We start from the raw sequence: 20644 nt of genomic DNA on the forward strand, positions 1-20644 counted from the left end.
TAGTTTCCCTATTTAAAATCCTTCAATGGCTTCTTATTGCAATCATACTATAGTCTAAATGGCTTATTTTTCTAATTTTAATTTTTTAATTTATTTTTGACTGTGCTGGGTCTTTGTTTTTGTGTGTGGGCTTTCTCTAGTTGTGGTAAGCGGGGCGGGGTGGGGGGGTACTCTCTAGTTGCCCTGTACAGGCTTCTTGCTTCAATGGCTTCTCTTTTGTGGAGCATGGGTTCAGTTGCTCTGCAGCACCTGGAATCTTCCTGACCGGGAATGGAACTCGTGTCCCCTGCCTTGATAGGCAAATTCTTAACCACTGGGCCATCAGGGAAGTCCCAAGGTGTTATCTTTTGGCCCCCAAGGGTCTACATGCTCTGCCTCTTCTTTTTCATTTAAGCATCTTTCCTCTTCCCTTAATATGTGGCAGCTGCACTTGCCTCCATTTCTTTCAGCTTCTCAAGCCTGTTTAGAGTATTCACACTTACTCTTTTATACATTTCACACCTGAAATGCTCTTTGCAGTACTTCACGTGGCTAGTTTATTTCATCTTTCAAGTCTTCATCCTTAATGTTGCCTTCCCTGAGAGTTTTCCCCCTAACTCTATTATTCCCTCTTTCCTTCTAATAGTTTCCCACCTTATGATTACATGGTTCTTTCTACTCTGTCACCCTCACAAGATTGTAAAGTTCCTTAAGGTCAGAAATTAAAGTGTACCTATTTTCATCATTAATATTTACACCTGTGTGTAGTGCACTATTTGACATAGAAGAGGCACTTCATAAATGTTGGAATAAATGAGAAAGATCACAGGTGTTTGATGTGAGATAGACTAATTCAATGTTTAGTGATAGAGGTATGCATGCATGCTAAGTCATCTCTATGCAACCCCATGGACTGTAGCTTGCCAGACATCTCTGTCCTTGGGATTCTGTAGGCAAGAATACTGGAGTGGGTTGCTATGCCCTCCTCCAGGGTATCTTCCTGACCCAGGGATCGAACCCATGTCTCTTATGTCTGCTGCATTGGCATGCAGGTTCTTTACCACTAGTGCCAACTGGGAAGCCCTAACAGAGGTACATTGACAAAAAAGAGCTAGGTGGTGCAGGATCTTCAGTGATGCTAACATTTGAAAATCTCAGCAGGTCAGTCATTGGTTCAAGGTGGAATCTGAACCAAGATGGGAATCTGGTTAAGGAGTCAGAGGAAAACCTCTGCATGTAAAGTCAGAGTTTAGGAAAAAGAGCATGGTTCATTTGATGTCAGTTCTAAACAAACTGACTAAATTTCTTTCAATATCACCTGTCTAAAATCAGGACTGGGTCTTGAAACCAGTCTGGGACTGAGGTCACAGCCATAAAGCCATATCCTCTCAGGAGAGGATGACTAACAAAAGATGAGGCTGTAGGCAGGGGTGACAAACTCTACACTGTTAAACACAGATAGACCTATGCTCTTCAAATCATCAGTCTCTCTTTAGCATTTTTAACTAATACCTCATCCTTATCTACTTGATATGAATAGATTGTGGCCAAATCACCTCATGTCCCCTTGCCTTCTGGATGTGACCACCGAGCTGTGAAAATCTATGATCCTCCATGCCATAGTTTCCAAGTTTCAAATGATTTTTTTCACCGTACACAATTGATGTTGGCTCTGAAGTATTATATGTATTTGTGGGTCCTTTCAAAGTGGCACTGCTTGACTTGAAATAACAGCATATTTCAGAACACATAGCCCTTAATCTTAAGACTGGAGATATAATTTCAGAAAAAAAGAATTTGAGTAATATTTAGCAGCAAGATTTCCTAAATTATTTTTTAATATGGTAGTTACTTAAAGGTAAATGCATAGGTTTACAAAATCATCTAACTTTAGAAAGTTAACATCCAAAGTATTAAAATTCTCTTTATTTGATCTTCATCATGTGTGCGCTTTACTCTAGTTGTGGCAAGGGGCAGCTATTCTGTGCACAGGCTTCTCACTGATGTGACTTCGCTTGTTGCAGAACATAAGCTCTAGGGCATGTGAACTTCAGTAGTTGAGACATGTGGGCTCAGTAGTTGTGGCTCACAGGCTCTGGAGAACAGGCTCAATAGTTGTGGTGTATGGAAAAGTTGCTCCACGGCACATGGGATCTTCCCAGATCAGGGATCGAACCTGTGTCTCCTGCATTGGCAGGTGAAATCTTTACCACTGAGACACCAGAGAAGCTCACAAAGTTTGTTTTTTTTTTTCCCACTAAAGTTATTAGATCAATCTATTCTCTGAGGATTTCATTTTGATTTTTGTCTGAACACAAACTTAAGCTAGTAGAATAGAAGTTTATTGGTACCTAAATTGCAGGATTAGACTAAATCTTTCTTATTCTTCACTGTGCAATGAAATGTGATAAAAATGAGTCTGTACAAACCAGAAATATGTTAGCAAGATTCTTAGCCAGGAATTAGACATTTTCCATGACTGATTAGGTAGCACTGTAATGAGACCAATCTAGTCTTGGATTACAATTAGAAATTTGAAGAAAGACTTAGAAGTCTTAAACAAATTTTATGAAGTATAAAAATGGTTAAGTGGAGCAATATGAAATGTCAGCTCTGGGCTTCTTAACATGTAACTTTGAAAATGGAAAGTTAAAGAAAAACGTGATAACATTAAAAAATCTAAAAATAATTTTTGAAACAAGTCTTGAATTTGGACATACTTATAAGGAATAAAAACACAAATCAAGGAGAAGATATTTAAGGAAAAGAATGGCTACATAAGCAAATGTAGAAGGAATAATGGAAGCAGAAAATTGCCATTTTGCAACCACTATTGTAATAATGGATTCAGAAGAATAATCGATGAGTGCTAAGTTTGAAGAGGAATGGGATATTTATGTGTCATCAGAGTATCTCCTTAGAGATTACCTACTAATTACAAAGCAAGAAATGGCAACTTGACAGTGGAGAAATTTAACACTACTTTATTGAGTGATCAAAGTTAACATCATAATGATGGAATAAACTGAGTTTGATTTCTGACATGATACACGGAGAAAGTCACAACACCATTTCTGTAGTATTCTTGCCAAAAATGCATAACTTGAATCTAATCATGTGGAAACATCAGACAAACCCAGTAGCTAATTTATTTATCTGTGGTCATGTAGAGAATGTCCTTGTTCTTAGGAAAGAAGAGTGAAGTACTTAGGGATAAAAAGGCATGATTCTGCAAATAATTCTCAAATGGTTCAGGAAAGATGTCTTGTGGATGTGCTTGTGTTTGTGTGTGTGGGTAGAAAGAGAAATATGGCAAAGTGGTACAGTGAATTTGATGGAAGGCTATACAACAGTTCTTGGTTCTATTCTTCCAACTCTTCTGTAAGTTTGAAATTATTTCAAAATAGAAAGTTAAAAGAAATAAAAAGAGCGATTAATAATCATCTGCCTGAGAAAAGGGGTTCTCTTCTTCCTGAGTCCCTATCAGTGAAAGCATTTGACAGTGCCAAAATGAAACTGCAGACTCCATGAGGCAGAACTGATGGCAGAGTTGGTAGATGAACTTGCAGTATTATTTATTAGTATAATCTGGAAAACAAGGTTGAGTTTCTTATAACTGTTTCTGAAGATTGTTACCTTATGTGGATAATTCAGTTCATTTTGTAGATATTAACAGGGCTCCTATTATATTTCAAAACCTTCGCTAGACGCTGGGGCTCCTGTGATGATTAACTCTCTTGTTCTCAGATCACTGACACTTCGGAAGGGGGGACAGCTATAAAAACAAATTTAATATTAGACAGTAAAAGGAAACATAGATAAACAGATGCAATAATTATGATGGTATGGGGAGGAGGGGTTGGCATGGTGGAGGGGGATGACATTGAGGCCCAGGAGTTTTCCATCTGGTCGGGGGGTGGGACGGATGGAGCGGGGAGATTCCTGGCAATGGGAGCAGTAAGGACAGAGTGAGGAGATACAAGAAAGGTTGGGTTGTTTTGGGGACTCAAGTAGTTTGGTGTTGTTGAGTGTATATAGCTTTCTGATTTTCAATTTGTAATAATAAAGCATTAGCTTTTAGCTTAATTATTGTTATGAATATTGATGACACTAAAATAGTACAAAATAATTAATACCAGAGAACATATAATATAAAATAAACCTTTCAGAAACTGTTCTTATTTTGTATTAAGTGGCATTAAAAAAAAACAACTTGGGATTCCTTTTGTTTAAAAATAACTTGGGATTCCTTCTGCAAAACCTTTTGCAGCTTTTGTCAAATTTGAATAATATATGGGCTCTTTTTTTAATCAAAGAAATTCTCATTATTCCCAACAAGAGCATCTTCAGATCAGAGTTTGAGAATGAAAATGCCTTTCCATTACAAATTGCTACTATAAAAGAGATATTTTGTTTTCAATTGGCAAAAGTGTTTTGGATTATCAAAATGAAAACAAAGCAAATAAAGCGCAATAGGCAAATGGTAAAAGATATTTGCAGTCTTTGAGTTGAAAGCTTAGTATTCTTCATATGCAAGCTTTACACAAATTTGTAAGTTATGCATTCAGACACCTGAGTACATGGGCAAACAACCTGATGAATAATTTATAAAAGAAGAAATAAAAATGACCAGTAAGCATTTAGAATGTTCACCTTCCTGGTAATTTAAAAAGTAATTTATAATGAGAGACCGTTTTTTGACCTGTAAAATTTGTAGATGTTTTTAAAATGTATAACCTGTGTTGATGAGAATTTTTAATAACAGAAAAAAATTGCAAGCAATCTGTCTATCCAACAATGTTAATGTGTGTTGATGTAATATATATTTCCTGGTCATTAAAATGTTGTTTTTGAGAAATTTTAAATAATAGAAATGTTATCATGTAAAATGCTATCATATTACATGTAAGAAGCAGTGAACAAAAAGTATGATTTCACCTTGTCAAAATATACATAGAGGATTTTTATAATATCTTCTATTACCATAGTATACTTATCAGTAGGAAAACTGGGTGAAAGAGTATACAGGAACTCTCACTACTATTTTGCAACTCTTCTGTTAGTCTAAAATTATTTCAAAATAAAAAGTTAGAAAACAAACAGAGAAAAAGGACTGATAGGAAAAACAGCAAAATCTTTGTAGTAATCTCTACATGGTGAAATGGGTTTTTTCCCTTTCATTAAAAAAATGCTTTTCTCTAACATTTTTACAAGTTATATGCTATATCATCATCATCATCATCTCTCTCTCTCTCTCTCTCTGTCTCTCTCTCACACACACACACACACACACACACTCCTTTCCCTAAAATTAGAACAACAAAAAAGCTAAACTCGAAAGAAAAATGCCATCTACCACAAGCAATTTGTTAATCAGTGTGATAGCTAAACATAAAAGCAGAAATCTGAGTGCTGAAAAAGGGTCCATATGGGTGGAAGATAATACAGAGGTATCAGCTGCTTAGAGATGCACTTAACAGGTGTTCGTGAACTATGAGAGTAGATAATAAAAATAAGGATGGAGATAGATTTAGGAGACTGTGGCACTGACAATTTTATTTTAATGGTAAAGGAGATAATGAAGTCTTCTCAAAAGAGAGTAGATACTCGCAGTATTTTATGTTAGAAGAGAATTAAGCTAATTCTCTAGGTTTCTAGGAATCATAAATCATAGTAATAGTAAGTTATGGGAGTATTAAGGTTGGTTTTTAATAAGTTAAAGTCATTTGTGGTAGGTAACCATCTTTATATTTGTTTTTATCACAGACTCTGTTCTAAGCAACTCAACTTTGCACTGGTTCAGATCTTCTGAAACAACAGCCTCTTATCTTAATGACTGACGAAGGTAACCACCTAGTCAAATTAAGTCCTTCTTGATGTAGATGTTGGTGTAAAATATTATTGTTCAGCATTAAATAAGGACAAATAGAAAAATGAATACATAGTATGGTGTCACTAGGAGTTGCACCTGAAACACGGCAGCACTGTGGTTCTCAGTCCTTTCCTATCTCAAGACCTCTGAGATGCAGGGCATCCTCCTTCCATGCCTGGGGGCTCCCTATAGCTATGATTCTGAGGCAGTCATGGTGCATATGGGCTCTGTGGTTTGTAAAGAGCACATCCGCAGGCAAACTTAAGTCACTTCTGAAACTGCCCCCTTTCTCCTGCTTCGCTCCCTCCACCTGAAGAGTTATTGCTAGAATCAGAATCCTTGACATTTTCTTAAAGGATTATTCTTCTCTGCCCCCTTTCTCATTGGGAAGCCAGAGCTCTTTAAAGCAACCTGGTATCAGAAGTTGTTCCTTTTAGAGGGACTAAGAAGCACTTTACATTTTGACCCTGAGTTCTACTATTTCTGTCTTCATAATTAGGTTTTAAGCCCTTGGCATTGAAAGATCAAGTCTTATCTATCTTTTTACCTTCTTCAGGGTTAGCCTTTAACATTCAAAAAGGTAGTTACTTAGTAAATGTTTGCTGAAAATGATTACTGCTTTCCTTAAGGGCAGATTTTGTTCCCTCATGAAGGAAAATCTATTTATTGCTATGAAAAAAATGTTGTATAAGTACAAATTAAAATGAAAAATATAGAGTATGTAGCTTAAAACTAAGCTGCAGCTTTGATCTTTGGCTGAGTATTTTAAAAAGATTACAAGGGTTATTAAAAATAGGATCTAAAGGTCTAACAAGACCTGAAAATGGGCCCAAGAATGTGTCTAAATCTGCTTGGTCTCCTGAAGGGTGCAGGCACATTGTAGTATATGGGCATCACTGACATGGACCCCTGCCCCGTGAATATGTTCTAAGGGAGCCTCTACCCTCTGAGTGTGGACTGCAGCTGTTCCTCAGTAGGAAAACGGAAATGACAGATTTAAAGAACACTTTCTTCTACGCAGATATACAGTATTATTAACATTCTTATGCCTGGTGCAGATTACTCCATTGTTTAGGGCTATTTGCTCCTTTGTCAAAGAGAATAATGATCACCTCCTAGACCAAGGTAAGGATCAAGTGGGCACAGTGTCTGAGAATCAGTATGTACATGTAAATAAACAGTGGTTTGTATTTTATCCACAAGTTGAAATCCAGAAGTAGGTTACAAATATGTAAGTGTATTTGGAATAGCATTACTAGGGTTTTATGATACCTTAGCTATATTGTGGTTTATGCTGGCACGTGAACAGAAAGCAGGATATTGTTACCATGTCTAACAATGTTTGAGGGAAAGCAATTTCTCAAAGTCACACAACTGGCATCCTCCTAGACTTTTGGAACCATGATGTAAGATGCGTGGTGACAGTGAAAGTGTTAGTTGCCCAGCTGTGTCTGACTCTTTGCGACCCCATGGACTATAGCCTGCCAGGCTCCTCTGCCCATGGAATTCTCCAGGCTAGAATACTGGAATGGCTACCTGTTTCCTTCTCCAGGAGATCCTGACCCAGGGATTGAACCCCAGTCTCCTGTATTGCAGGCAGATTCTTTACCATCTGAACCACAGGGAAGTCCAGATACGTAGCTCTTTTCCCTGTTGCTCATTTGGTATTTATTGCTCTTTCCTGAATATTAGCTATTAGATAAACTAGAAGAGACATAACAACTTTCACCATCAGAAAAAAAAACAAACATTTCTTTCACAGTAATGTCTCCTTTTTAAAACTTCTCCTAATTGTTGTTTCTGTTAGCCTTCATTTAGGGTCAGGTACCTTGCAGGCCTTTGACAAACTAATGATTGACATTCTCTTTGCCATTTATGTTAGACTCCTTGGGCATGAGTCATTACTCAACTCTAATCAAATTTTTTTCATGATTTACATGTGTAATAGATGAAAAAATGTGATCAGAAAAATCATAGAAGAGAGTGTAGATCTTGGCAAAAACTTCCCATCCATAGGACAACATTTGCATGCTTGTTAGAGTTGAACACAGAAGCTACAGCATTCCCAGTGACATCACTATCAATAGAAAATATTCAGTAAATGTAAAATTACCCATGAAGTTGTGCTGGGTGTCATGAGAATCACATTGAGAACAGTGATCGGGAATTACATATATTGACTTGATAGATGGAGAGAAGAAAAGCAATAAGCAAATATCTATATATGGGCATTGTGGTTTTCATTTTGTAGAAGTTACAACCTAAATTTTGGAATGCTGTTATTGTTCAGTTGCTAAGTTGTGTCTGACTCTTTGCAACCCTATGGACTGCAGCACACCAAGCTTTCCTGTCTTCCACTGTCTCCCAGAATTTGTTCAAACTCATGCCCATCGAGTTGGTGATGCCATCCTATCATTTCATCCTCTGTCATCCCCTTCTCCTCCTGCCTTAAATCTTTCCAAGCATCAGGGTCTTTTCCAATGAGTCAGTTCTTTGCATCAGGTGGCCAAAGTATTAGAGCTTCAATTTAGCATCTGTCCTTCCAATGAATATTCAGGGTTGTTTTCCTTTAGGATTGTCTGGTTTTATCTCCTTGCAGTCCAAGGGACTCTCAAGAGTCTTCTCCATCACCACAGTTCAAAAAACATCAATTCTTCAGCATTCAGCCTTTTTTATGGTCCAAAGTTTGGTATGTGGAAAAGGTTAATTATGTGACTGAAGTAGAGATTAGAAATAAAGTTTAGGACTTTGATATCTTGTCAGTTCATGCATAATAATGGTAGAGTTACTGTGAGCTCTTGAGTTTGCCAGGGGAGAAGGCCCATCAGTGTCGGCAGCCACCAAGGCAGGATAACAGGACAGTGGCAGGGAGAGGGATGGCTCTTACTCTTTGGAGTGTGTTCTTCAAGGCTGACCCAGACTCTGGTTAGGCCTGGTGCTAGTCCCTGAGGCAAGGTAATGCCTAGCACTACATTTCAGGATGTGCTCTGGGCTCTAGTACCTGTGGGAGGGTCAGGGGGGGCACACCAGCATTTTCACTCATGCAGCTCCAGGGCAATGTATGTCTTCAGGGGCAATAAAGAGGAATGCCAGTGCTAGAGAGATAACCAAGATGAGACTTGGGAAAATGATATAGCACCCAAAATTGCCTCAGAGATGAATAATAAATTCAATCTGAAACTGTTGTAAATTTTGTCTCCAGGTGCATGTAAGAGCAACAAAGCCAGTAGACGTTTAAATGGGATTTTCAAGCTGACAGTTTATCCAGACTTTATACTTTAGCTTAAATGAGAGTGCCTCAAGTCACTCCTGATTCATTTCTGCAATTGAAAGGGAGTCTTTACAGTATGTGTGAAAGCTACTGAGGATTTTTTTGTATTAACATTTTAATTTTGCTAAATGCCAGTAAAGGTTATGCCTTAACTTTTCTGTTAGGCAATTGCTTGAAAATGTGTCATTGTAAAATTTAAGAAATATGTAATTTACTAGTGTGTCCAGAAACCAAGAAACTATTTCTACATTTATTTCTACATCTATATCTGTATCTATATGTATGTATCTATATATATATATACCTATATCCATATCTATATTGTTCAATGGTCATACTTTCAAACATACTGATATTATAGAAAATAGAAATTGACATGTTTAGATGGACTTAATAAGATTAAAAATTATATAAAAATTAATCATGCACCCATACTTTAAAGGAAAAAGACTGTAAGAAATGAAGGTAAAGGCAGTAATAGTTCCCTTATATCCTAAGATAAGCAAAGTTGATCAAAACCCATCTGTTCATTCTTCGATTTTCTGTTTTACTTCTGTGGCCATTCTCACTCCAGTAGCATGTATAACCACACTGGAATATTACAAAGAAGGTTAGTGTAGCCCCTGTGCAAAGATGGGACTTCTCAGGTGGCTCAGTGGAAAGAATCCACCTGCCAATGCAGGAGATGCAGGAGACATGAGTTCTATCCCTGGGTTGGGAAAATCCCCTGAAGTAGGAAATGGCAACCTGCTCCAGTATTCTTGCCTGGAAAATCCATTGACAGAGGAGCCTGGTGGACTACAGTCCATGGGGTTCCAAAGAGTTGGACAAGACTGAGCAACACATGCTCAGGGGATGATGATTCACAAATTTGTAAAGCTTCTATATTTTTGTGTAGTTAATGACTTCTTCGGGTTCTTATGGCACATGTATATATATTAGCTGTCATCTTACTGTATTATAATTGTTTACTTCTCTGTCCTGCAACAGAATTACTAAAAAAAGAAAAAAAAGAAACTATTTTTTGTATCCATAGTGGCTAGCATATTGCCTAGCTTTTAAAAAGCACCAAGAAAATGTGTAATGAATGAATAAAAGCTTTATAGTCTATGAGTAAGAAACAAACAGCATTCTTTGTATAAATCCTTCTAACCCAGAAATTGATTCTGAAGCAGTTAATCCTCTTCTTGTTTTCTCACCTCGTCTTGCTGATGACAGAATTTCTAGTTTTGTGTGATGCCCACATGGCCACCTCCTGTTGATAACTAGTCAGCACAACTCAGTTTGGTGATGGACAGATGGACAAGCCTGCTGTTGTTCTTGGCCGTTAAGACTGTTCTCCATAGTCTTATTTGCATCATACAGGCCTTTCTTCCCCTTTTTTTCTTTTTTTGCAGGACTGTACATATTTGCTCCTAATACTATCTCAAAGTATGAAAGGCCATAAACAGGCTTTGGAAAGACAGACGAACAGAATTATTTTGAGAGATGCATGATATCTAACACACAAAAGAAGGACTTAATGGAAAAAGGGCCATATTCAACTAAAGAGCTGCTGGTCTTCTCTCTCTCTCTCTTTTTTTTTTTTTTTTTACCATAGTGGGATTAAAATAAAGCTTCAGTATATTTCTAAAAAAGTTCCAGATTATGGTACCAGTTATAATTCATTCAAATTTTATGTATAATCACATACATAAATAGTAGCTGCTTCAAATTAGCAATATAAACTAGAGTTGCATAGATAAGACACTGGCATGTTAATTTTTTCAACCATATGCAGCATTCAAAAGCATTTTAACAGATATTTTCTTTACTAGAAAAACAATGGGGGAAGAAAATGAATAGTGTTTATCATTGGTTAGGCTTTTTTTTCTTTTTTCTGTATTTTTTCTGTAACCCTCAGAACTACATTGTGAAATAAATTTTATTGTGATTATTTTACAAAAGAGGAACTTGGGCTTAAAGGTAATAAGTAATTTGCTCATGGTCACAGAGCTGGGAAGTGACAAAACTGATTCCAAATCACATTTTTCAACTCTTGGATTTTTTTCTCTACTTAATTTGCTGGATTAGCCAGCATACAGTCAGTTTTTAAGGAATTTGGGTTCTTATTATAAATCTGTTGTTGTTTAGCCGCTAAGTTATGCCTGACTCTTTTATGACTCCATGGACAGTAGCCTGCCAGGCTCCTCTGTCTATGGGATTTCCCAGGCAAAAACACTGGAGTGGATTGCCATTTCCTTCTCCAGGGGATTTTCCCAACCAGGATTGAACCCATGTCTCCTGTATTGGCAAGTGGATTTCTTTTTACCATTGAGCCACCAGGGAAGCTCTCATTATAAATAGAAGTGTTTTAAAGCATTTCCTATTATTGTGAATGATGTCTTGGAGGCCGCCTAATATTTGTGCTACACGGGATGGGGTTTCTGTCCCCTTTTCCATATGGGTAAGGGGGTTGATTGAAAAATGATTCAATAGTGTGGTATAGGGAAAGTGATCTCTGAACTTTTGGAATGATGAGGTTGGAAGAAGAGTGCCCAGTGTCTCAGAAACATTCTTCATGAACCACTGGTCCATTTTTAGATGTCAGTATTTGCCTTGGCTGTCCTTTTGCCTAAAGAGTCTGTGCCTGGACTGCCATGATGGGGGCTGACTTCAGCTCTTGATTTCATTCTGGTTTTGACCAATACATGGAGCACTGATGTCTTCACTGATAAAGGAGGTTGAGGGAAGAATCACCCTAGCCTTCTTGCGCTCTCTTAGCAAGCATCATTTTGTGGCTAGGTTTTTATCTGAGGCCCATTGAGATTGTTCATGTGTATATCTAGATCCAAGGAGAACTCCTGAACTGACTGCACTTTTTTGTGGAGCAGGGGTCATGCAAATCCTGAACTTCTCTGGCAGTTTCAGCATCACTGCCTCTCCCTCCCCGCTTTGGCATGGTAGCAGAGTGCTTACTAAAGAGGAAAGATTCTGTGTGTTTGCTGGTTTTCTCATCCTACCCTCACATGAGTTAGGTTCACCTTCTCAGGGTGAAAGGACAGGTTACAGGACCAACGGCTGGTACCATACCAAGTAACATAGTTGCTAAATGGGATCAACTCTATGAAGTAACAGACCTTGCCAATTGTCATCCTGGTTTCCTTAGGTAATGCAGACAGTGCCAGAGGCAATTTCTAACTGTGTTAGATGATGATTTTTTCTCCCCAAAGCAGACTTCAATTATAGTATGCTTAAAAATGAGAGTTAATCCAGACAGAGTGATCAATTGGCTAGGTAAAATTTAACAAGTGAGTTTTATTCCAACTGAATTACTAAGGTGATTGTAATATTTGGAAACTTTTAGTGAGAAGCTCTGGAAAAATTATAATTATGAAATGCAGGCATAATTTCCAAGATGTAGAAATGGTCATTATGCTTAAACAGATGCTTATTTGTCTCTCTTATCTCTATTTTCATATTTCTTTAGATATATGTGTTTTCCTATCATTTAAATTTAGTGATTAAGCTGTATTTAAACTAATGCTTTGTCATTAATGGGAGGTTACCTTTAAAAAGTTGATTCAGTAGTATGAGTTATTTCAGGACTAGAGTTGAGCTGGTTCCTATTAATGAAGACTATTTTCCTTTTCTTTTTCTAGGACAGTGGAATTAATATAATCAGTTTTGTCTGTTTGCAGTCATGACACATTCTAGGCTTAGGTAAATAAACCCAACTGAAAAATAACAGACTAGCCAGCCCTGTCTATCACTTGGCTTGAAACTGTCATTTTCGGTTTCAACGTTATATTCATGAGCATTAATATGAAAAGTCTCTGTCAAAGATTTGCTTCATGTGTTTTGATTGCTTTAGAATGGAAATTTAAATACTGAATTTCAGAAATGAATTAGGAGAGGAGTGGAGAGAGTCCTGCACAAAGCGTCAGTCAGTTGGTTCTGGTCTTGGTTTGTTACCACGCTTGTACCTGGACAAATTACTTTAAATTTCTTAGCATGTTTCCTTTGTTTTTACTTTTACTTTTAAAAAATAAATTTATTTATTTATTTATATGGGCCTCGTAGGTGTCGATATTGGTAAGGAATCTGCCTGCCAATGCAAGAGATGCAAGAGACGTGGGTTCAGTCCCTGGGTTGGGAAGATCCCCTGGAGTAGAAAATGGCAACCCACTCCAGTATTCTTGCCTAGAGAATCCCATGCACAGAGGAGCCTGGCAGGCTACAGTCCATTGAGTCACAAAGAGTTGGACACGACTGAGTAAACACACACACACACACACACGCATTTATTTGTTGGCTACTCTGGGTCTTTGTTGCTGTGTGCAGGCTTTCTCTAGCTGTGGAGTGCAGGCTTCTCACTGTGGTGACTTCTAGTTGCAGAGCACAGACTCAAGGGTGCACGGGCTTCAGTAGTCGCTGCACATGCTAGTTGCAGCTCCTAGTCTCTAGGGTATGGGCTCAGTAGTTGTGACGCATGGGCTTAATCGCCCTGAGGCATGTGGGATGCATGCAAGATTTTCTCAGACCAGGGTTCCAAGGATCGAACCCATGTCCCCTGCATTGGCAGGAGAACTCTTAACCACTGGGCCATGCAGGAAGTTCTTTCTTTGCTCTTGTAACTAAGATGGTTCGACTAGGTTGGGATGGCACATAGATGTCTGCTTGTCTGCCAGCTCTGATTAATTGGTAATACCTGCCTAAGGGGCTGCACTGGCAACGAGGGTGAGCCTCTTTCAGTTGATGGGAAGACTGGGAGTTGAGAGGGCCACTTATTTGCCCGTAACTGAACTCACCCACTTCTTGGATCATTTTCTGTTTCTATTATGACTTTCATGATTTTTTTTTTTTTTTTTTAGGCCACACAGCATGGTTTGTGGGAACTTAATTATTCAGAGAGGGATTGAACCCAGGTCCTTGGCACTGAAAGCATGGAGTCCTAACCACTGGACTACCAGGGAATTCCCCATGACCTTTATGATTTATTCTTAATTTTTACCTCAAGAAATGTTTTCTCTATCCTTGAAGATAATTGGAAAACTTAAGAGCAAGGAGACATAGTCTTTGAGATCATCTAGTCAAAACTAGGCCTATGTATATATATATAAAAGTGCTTTGTAAAATGTTGAGCACTGTTTTAGTTATTTGAGGACAGCATGGATGGTGATAGTAGTAAAGAACTTACCTGCCAATGCAGGAGACATAATAGACGAACATTCGATCCTTGGGAAGATCCCTTGGAGGAGGAAATGGCAACCCAATTCAGACTTCTTGCCTGGAGAATCCTATGGACAGAGGAACCTGGTGGGCTACAGTCCATAGGGTCACAAAGAGTTGGACACAAGTAAATAGACTTAGCATGCATGCATGATTAACTAATAGTTAGCTTTCCCATTTTTTGAGGGAGTGGGCCCTCCTCCCTAATTTTCATGAAATGGTTGTTAGAGAAATGATGCAGTTTTAAAATGTAAATTTCTTAGAAGTTATTCCACTGACATTAAGAAAATTAAGTGTTAAGTTGTACCATATGGGCAGTAAACACTGTAGATATTCAGAGAACTAGAGAGCTGCAGTCATCAGGGAATACTGAATGAAAAGGTAGAAACCCGAACGAGGCCTAACATGGGCAGAATTAGATGGAAGGGCATTTTTAGGTATGGGACAGAATTTGGATAAAGCATGGAATAAGAACAAAGCATAATTGGAGGCAATAGACAGGAAGTATAAACTGTTAGGTTTCCATAGGGAAAACTTTGAATTGCTAAAAATAATGTTAATTTTGATGATAGCTAGCATTTATTTATCTTCCCAACAACTTTTTTTTTTTTTTTTAGTATTTCCAATGTGTCAGACCCTGTTCTAGATACTGGGGGTAAAGCTTTTAGTAAAATGGACAAACATCATTGATCTTTAGAGCTTACATCTTGGTGGGAGAAGACAGATCATAAACAAAGCAGTAAGTGAAATATGTGGTATGTTATACAACTACTGAGGAGGAGATAATGGAGTATTAGGGATGGGCTGCAATTTTGGATAAAGTGGACAGGGAAGTACTCAACTGATGGGTAATGATTGAGTAATGACCTGAATACCACATTTCAGGCACTCTGCTAAGCTAGTTACAGATATGAAATAATTATGATTTTCATAGCAACTTTATGAGAGTAGGTACTATTATTAGTCTCATTTTATAGATGAGGACCTCAACGCAGAGTCAACCAAAGTCATCAAGAGTGCACAGCAATTAACTGTAGGAGCAGGGATTTCCACCCAGGAAGTCTACTCTTGGAGCTTATAATTTTAGTCTTCAAGTAGGAAAATCAAAAGTCCTTGAAAAGACTGTCAGAGGTCAAAGTATTGATAGCCTCTTAGAGCTAGAGGGGAATTTACTTATTTTCTAATCCAATGTTTTTCAGAACATATCAGAGACACCTGGAGAGCTGGTTAAAACCTAGGTTTCTGGACCCTGCCCCACCAGTTTTTGCTCTAGGAGGCCTGGGTTGAGGTCTGGGAATATACATTCTAACAAGGTTTCAGGTGATGCAGGTGTTGATGGATTGGGCAACTTTTGGGAATCTGGCTGGTCTGGTGGTTTGCAAACTTGTCTGCACATCACAGTCACCTGGGGAGCTTCTACGACCTGCTCATGCCTTAATACAGGATGTCCTGAGAGCCTGCACTTAATTGGTCTGGGCTGAGACTCTCATGGTATTAGTGAGTACATTGCACATGGAGGATTAAACACCACTTGTTTAGTTTAACTTTCCTTTTACTGATAAGGAAACTGGTCTGAAGGAACAGCTATTCTCTTCTGGTTTTGGCTTCTAGCATTCTGCACACTGTTTCTTATTCACTCACTTGATTCTTGATTGTACAAGGTCAGGGGGCTGTGTTAATCTATTTACCACATGGTCAAATGTAGCAGGGAATAGGGAATCACTATAAGTTTTTAACTAGCAAAGTGCCATAAAGAAAGTAATATTTTAGGATAATTCATTATTCGAAAGGGTAAGATAAAGAGATTAGAGATGTGAAGATCTTCTTATTGCAGTGTTCCTGTAGAGCCTTGCTACTCAAAATGTGATAGAGAGCAGCAGCAGTATTATCTGGAGCTTTGTTAAACATGCAGCTCTCAGGCCCCACATCAGACCTACTTGATTAGAACCTACATTTTATAAGATCCCCAGTGATTTGTGTGCACATGGAAATTTAAGAAACATTGCCTAGAACACTGTATGACTAATACCTGGGCTTATAGGGTAGCCCTACAGGAGACTGAAAAGCAGCAGTGAATATAGATGGCTGAGCAGGTCAGCTTTTCTTTAAGCCTATTCCTCAGGATCTTTCTTGTTCCCCGTCTCCAGGATCTTGATAGGTATTCAGTGGTCAAAAAGGTTAGTTTGGCAAATACCAGGGTTAAACAAAGCTAAACAGGTTTCTCTGTGGCCAGACATCTTTTAATATGCTCATGTGCTTTCTGAATTTCCAAGATAAAAACTATACGATGTAGCTGCTTCTACCGTTATTGATCATGGAAGTTAGTCTGAGGGGCAATTTCACATGTTACTATTTTGTTGAGCATATCTTGGTGAAGATGTAATAGCCCTTTGTGACTATTAAGGTTCTAGACTTATAAGATATTCTAGCCCCTGATCATTGTAGACTTCCTAAATTTAATCTCTTGCATTCTTATACATTAACAATAAAAGATTAGAAAGAGAAATTAAGGAAACAATCCCATTTACCATCGCAACCAAAAGAATAAATTATCTAGGACTAAACCTACCTAAGGGCACAAAAGCCCTGTACTCAGAACTATAGGATACTGATGAAAGAAATCAAAGATGGCACAAACAGATGGAGAGACATACTATGTTCTTGGATTGAGACAATCAATATTGTGAAAGTGGCTATACTACCCAAAGCAATCTAGATTCAGTGCAATCCCTGTCAAATTATCAATGGCATTTTTCACAGAATTAGAACAAAAAAATTTACAATTTGTATGGAGACACAAGCGACTCCAAATAGCCAAAGCAATCTTAAGAAACAAAAATAAAGCTGGAGGTATCAGGCTCCCTGACTTCAGACTATACTACAAGGCAGTAGTAATCAAGATAGTGTGGTAATGGCACAAAAACAGAAATATAGATCAATGGAACAGGATAGATAGCCAAGATAAACCTACACACTTATGATCACCTAATCTTTGACAACTCTCACATCTACTACTACTACGACTACTGGAAAAACCATAGCTTTGACTATATGGACCTTTGTCAGCAAAGTGATGTCTCTGCTTTTTAATACGCTGTCTAGGTTTGTCATAGCTTTTCTTCCCAGGAGCAAGCATCTTTTAATTTCATAGCTGCAGTCACCATCCATGGTGATTTTGGAATAGTCATGTATGGATGTGGGAGTTGGACCATAAAGAAGGTTGAGCACCGAAGAATTGATGCTTTTGAGCTGTGGTATTGGAGAAGACTCTTGAGAGTCCCTTGGACTGCAAGGAGATAAAACCAGTCAATCCTAAATGAAATAAACCCTGAATATACTTTGGAAGGACTGATGCTAAAGCTGAAGCTCCAGTACTTTGGCCACCTGATGCAGAGTTGACTCATTGGAAAAGACCTGATGCTGAGAAAGAGTGAAGGCAGGAGGAGAAGGGGATGACAGATAATGAGATGGTTGGATGGCATCACTGACTCAATGGACATGAGTTTGAGCAAACTCCAGGAGATAGTGAAGAACAGGGAAGCCTGGCATGCTGCAGTTCATAGGGTTGCAGAGAGTGTAGGACATGACAGAGTGACTGAACAATAACAAATCTATGACAAAGGAGGCAAGAATATATGATGGAGAAAAGACAATCTCTTCAACAAGTGTGCTGGAAAAACTGGACAGCTACATGTAAAGGAATGAATTTGGAACATTGTCTAACACCATACATAAAAATAACTCAAAATGGATAAAAGACCTGAACATAAGGCCAGGCACTACAAAACTTTTAGAGGAAAACACAGGAAGACCACCATATGTCCCAGCAATCTCATTCCTAGGCATATATCCAGGGAAAGCCGTAATTCAAAAAAATATATGTACCCCAGTATTCACTGCAGCACTATTTACAGTAGCCAGGACAGGGAAGGAACCTAAATGTCCATCAGCAAAGGAGTGGATAAAGAAGATGTGGTACATATGTACAATGGAATATTACTCACCACAAAAAAGAACAAAACAGTGTCAGGTGGATAGACCTAGAGACTGTCATACTGAGTGAAGTAAGTCAGAAAGTGAAACAAATATCATATAATATTGCTTATATGTGGAATTTAGAAAAATGGTACAGATGAACTTACTTGCAAAGCAGAAACAGAGACACAGATGTATAGAACAAATTTATTGATACCAAGGGGGAAAGGAAGGGTGGGATGAATTGGGAGTTTGGGATTGGTGTATGTATACACACACACACACACACATATAATACATATAAAATAGATAACTAATGAGAACCTACTGTATAGCACAGGGAACTCAGTGCTCTGAGGTGGCTTAAATGGGAAGGAAAACTAAAAATGAGGGGATATATGTGTATATATATGTTTATATATAACTGGTTCACTTTGCTGAATAGGAGAAACTAACACAACATTGTAAAGCAACTATACTCCAGTAAAAAATTTTTAGAAATGTTACCTAAATTTATTATCCATTGCTTATCTGTCCCAGTGCCCAACCCTTCCATCACTGGTACAGGTATGTGACTTTACTTCTGACTCACTTTCATTGGCTGAACCCTATTTGGATAGAGTCATAGGATAGAACTGTGGGTTTTGTCAGTGCTGATTTGGGGAAAGCATTCAAGAGTTGATGGTTATGGTGATGGAGATGAGGAGGAGATACTGGAGGATGTTAGGGTCATTGGTAATGTGCCGAAGTTTAGATTGTGGTAGGAATAAAATCAAGAGGTGTGCCTGAGAGCAGTTACTGAGTGAACTAGAACAAACAGGAAAGGTTGATTGACAATTACGAGGCACAACCTTTGTCAGCAAATTTATAGTCAAAAATAAAAAGAAGCAAATGAACAGGTCCATTTGGGAACTAGGGTTATTTTAGGGCAGTCCTAAATGGGTTTTCTACAGTTCATTTCCATTGATGCCCTTTTCGAAAATTCATGGCCCATTTTAACCTTGACAGGTTGATTTGTCTCAAATTCTATGACTTAGAACATATCTGATTTTGAATTATGTTATCCAGTAAATTACCAATATCTTGGATATAATATTGAGATATACTTTGTATTACTTTTCATGTATCCTGGACATGAAGTTTCACTTTTTTTTCTTTTTTAGTAGTAGAGTACTTACTCTTCTTTTAGCCCTAGAAGGAATGAAAATATTTCTCGGTGATATACTAATACTTTGGGCAGTAAACCACATCACTTTTTTACTTGTTTGTTAATAAATCAATGGGAAGTATTTTTTATTTGGATCTGTTTCTAAATACTCAAAAGCTTTTTAATTTCCTTTTCCTGACATTTAAAAAATGTCATTTCTTAAAAAAATCAAGGCATTACTGTTATTTCTATTTATGTCATCAGTATAACTTTTCTTAGGAATTTTTCTCTTGAAAAATTTGATATTGCTTTAGCAAGTAGAAGATATATAAATGTTTCAAATCTGATTCAGTTTCTCTTTATTGAACCCTTAGTTAAAAGAATTTTTACACTTTCAGGAGAAATTTTGAAAATCAAGAAGAGTATATTGAAAATCATGTATATTGAAAATCAAGAGTATATTGAATTAAGTAGTTTTTTTTTTTTTTTAGTTTCAGAGACATCTAGAGGGGATAGTAAAGTTTCAATCCATTTTTCTCCATCTCTAAAATCTATAGTTCTCAGACCACTATGATTACAGTGATGATCCAGAGATCTTACAAGCGGCTACTATCCTAAAGAAATTCAATTTTTCTTTTTTTTTTTCATTAGATTTACTAAGACAGAAAATTAGACTGATTCATTATAGAATTATAGAGGTTGACAGTCTCCAGGAGGAGTACTACGATGCATGATGTGTCCTATTGCCTAACAATGGTGGGAGATGCAGTTTAGTAGATAACCCTGACTCATCATTAGAATGGGGCATGAAAGATTGTGGTAGCTGAGTGACTGCCTCTGAACAGGCAAAGAGAACTAGATAGTTACTATGGGAGCACCAGCTACTGAATTTTAGATAGCATGGGTAGCTGGTATCAACTCCATATCCTTAGGGTCATAAGGAAGAGATAATAATAGAGGCAGCCATTGTCTTGTCCACATGCCAAAAGTAACTAATTAATGAGCCTTACTTAACATGCTATGGGTTGCCAAAATTTATTCTAGAAAGATTTTCAGCAAAGACTGGAGCAGGGCATTCAAGTTAACCCTTGGGTTCCTAGACATTGCCATCACCTGAGTCTTTGCATGACATTCATCCAAAACCGTGTTTATCAAACATCATCAGATGCTAGGTTCTGTGCTGGGTGCT

At 37.8% G+C, this 20644-nt stretch overlaps 1 protein-coding gene across 2 annotated transcripts in view; it reads left to right on the forward strand.

Annotated features, from left to right (window-relative positions):
• SLC44A5 (solute carrier family 44 member 5) overlaps window positions 1-20644 on the forward strand; it is a 414133-nt gene that overhangs the window by 69287 nt on the left and 324202 nt on the right. Inside the window, exon 2 of one of the 2 annotated variants that reach the window (XM_043878477.1) lies at window positions 5746-5824. The exons of the other annotated variant lie outside the window; for it this stretch is intronic. Coding sequence (XP_043734412.1) covers window positions 5812-5824 — 13 coding nt within the window. The 5' untranslated portion in view covers window positions 5746-5811. The remainder of the gene's footprint in view (window positions 1-5745; window positions 5825-20644) is intronic. 2 annotated transcript variants of the gene reach the window in all.

This window comes from Cervus elaphus, chromosome 20, assembly GCF_910594005.1.
Source record: "Cervus elaphus chromosome 20, mCerEla1.1, whole genome shotgun sequence".
NCBI lineage: Eukaryota > Metazoa > Chordata > Mammalia > Artiodactyla > Cervidae > Cervus > Cervus elaphus.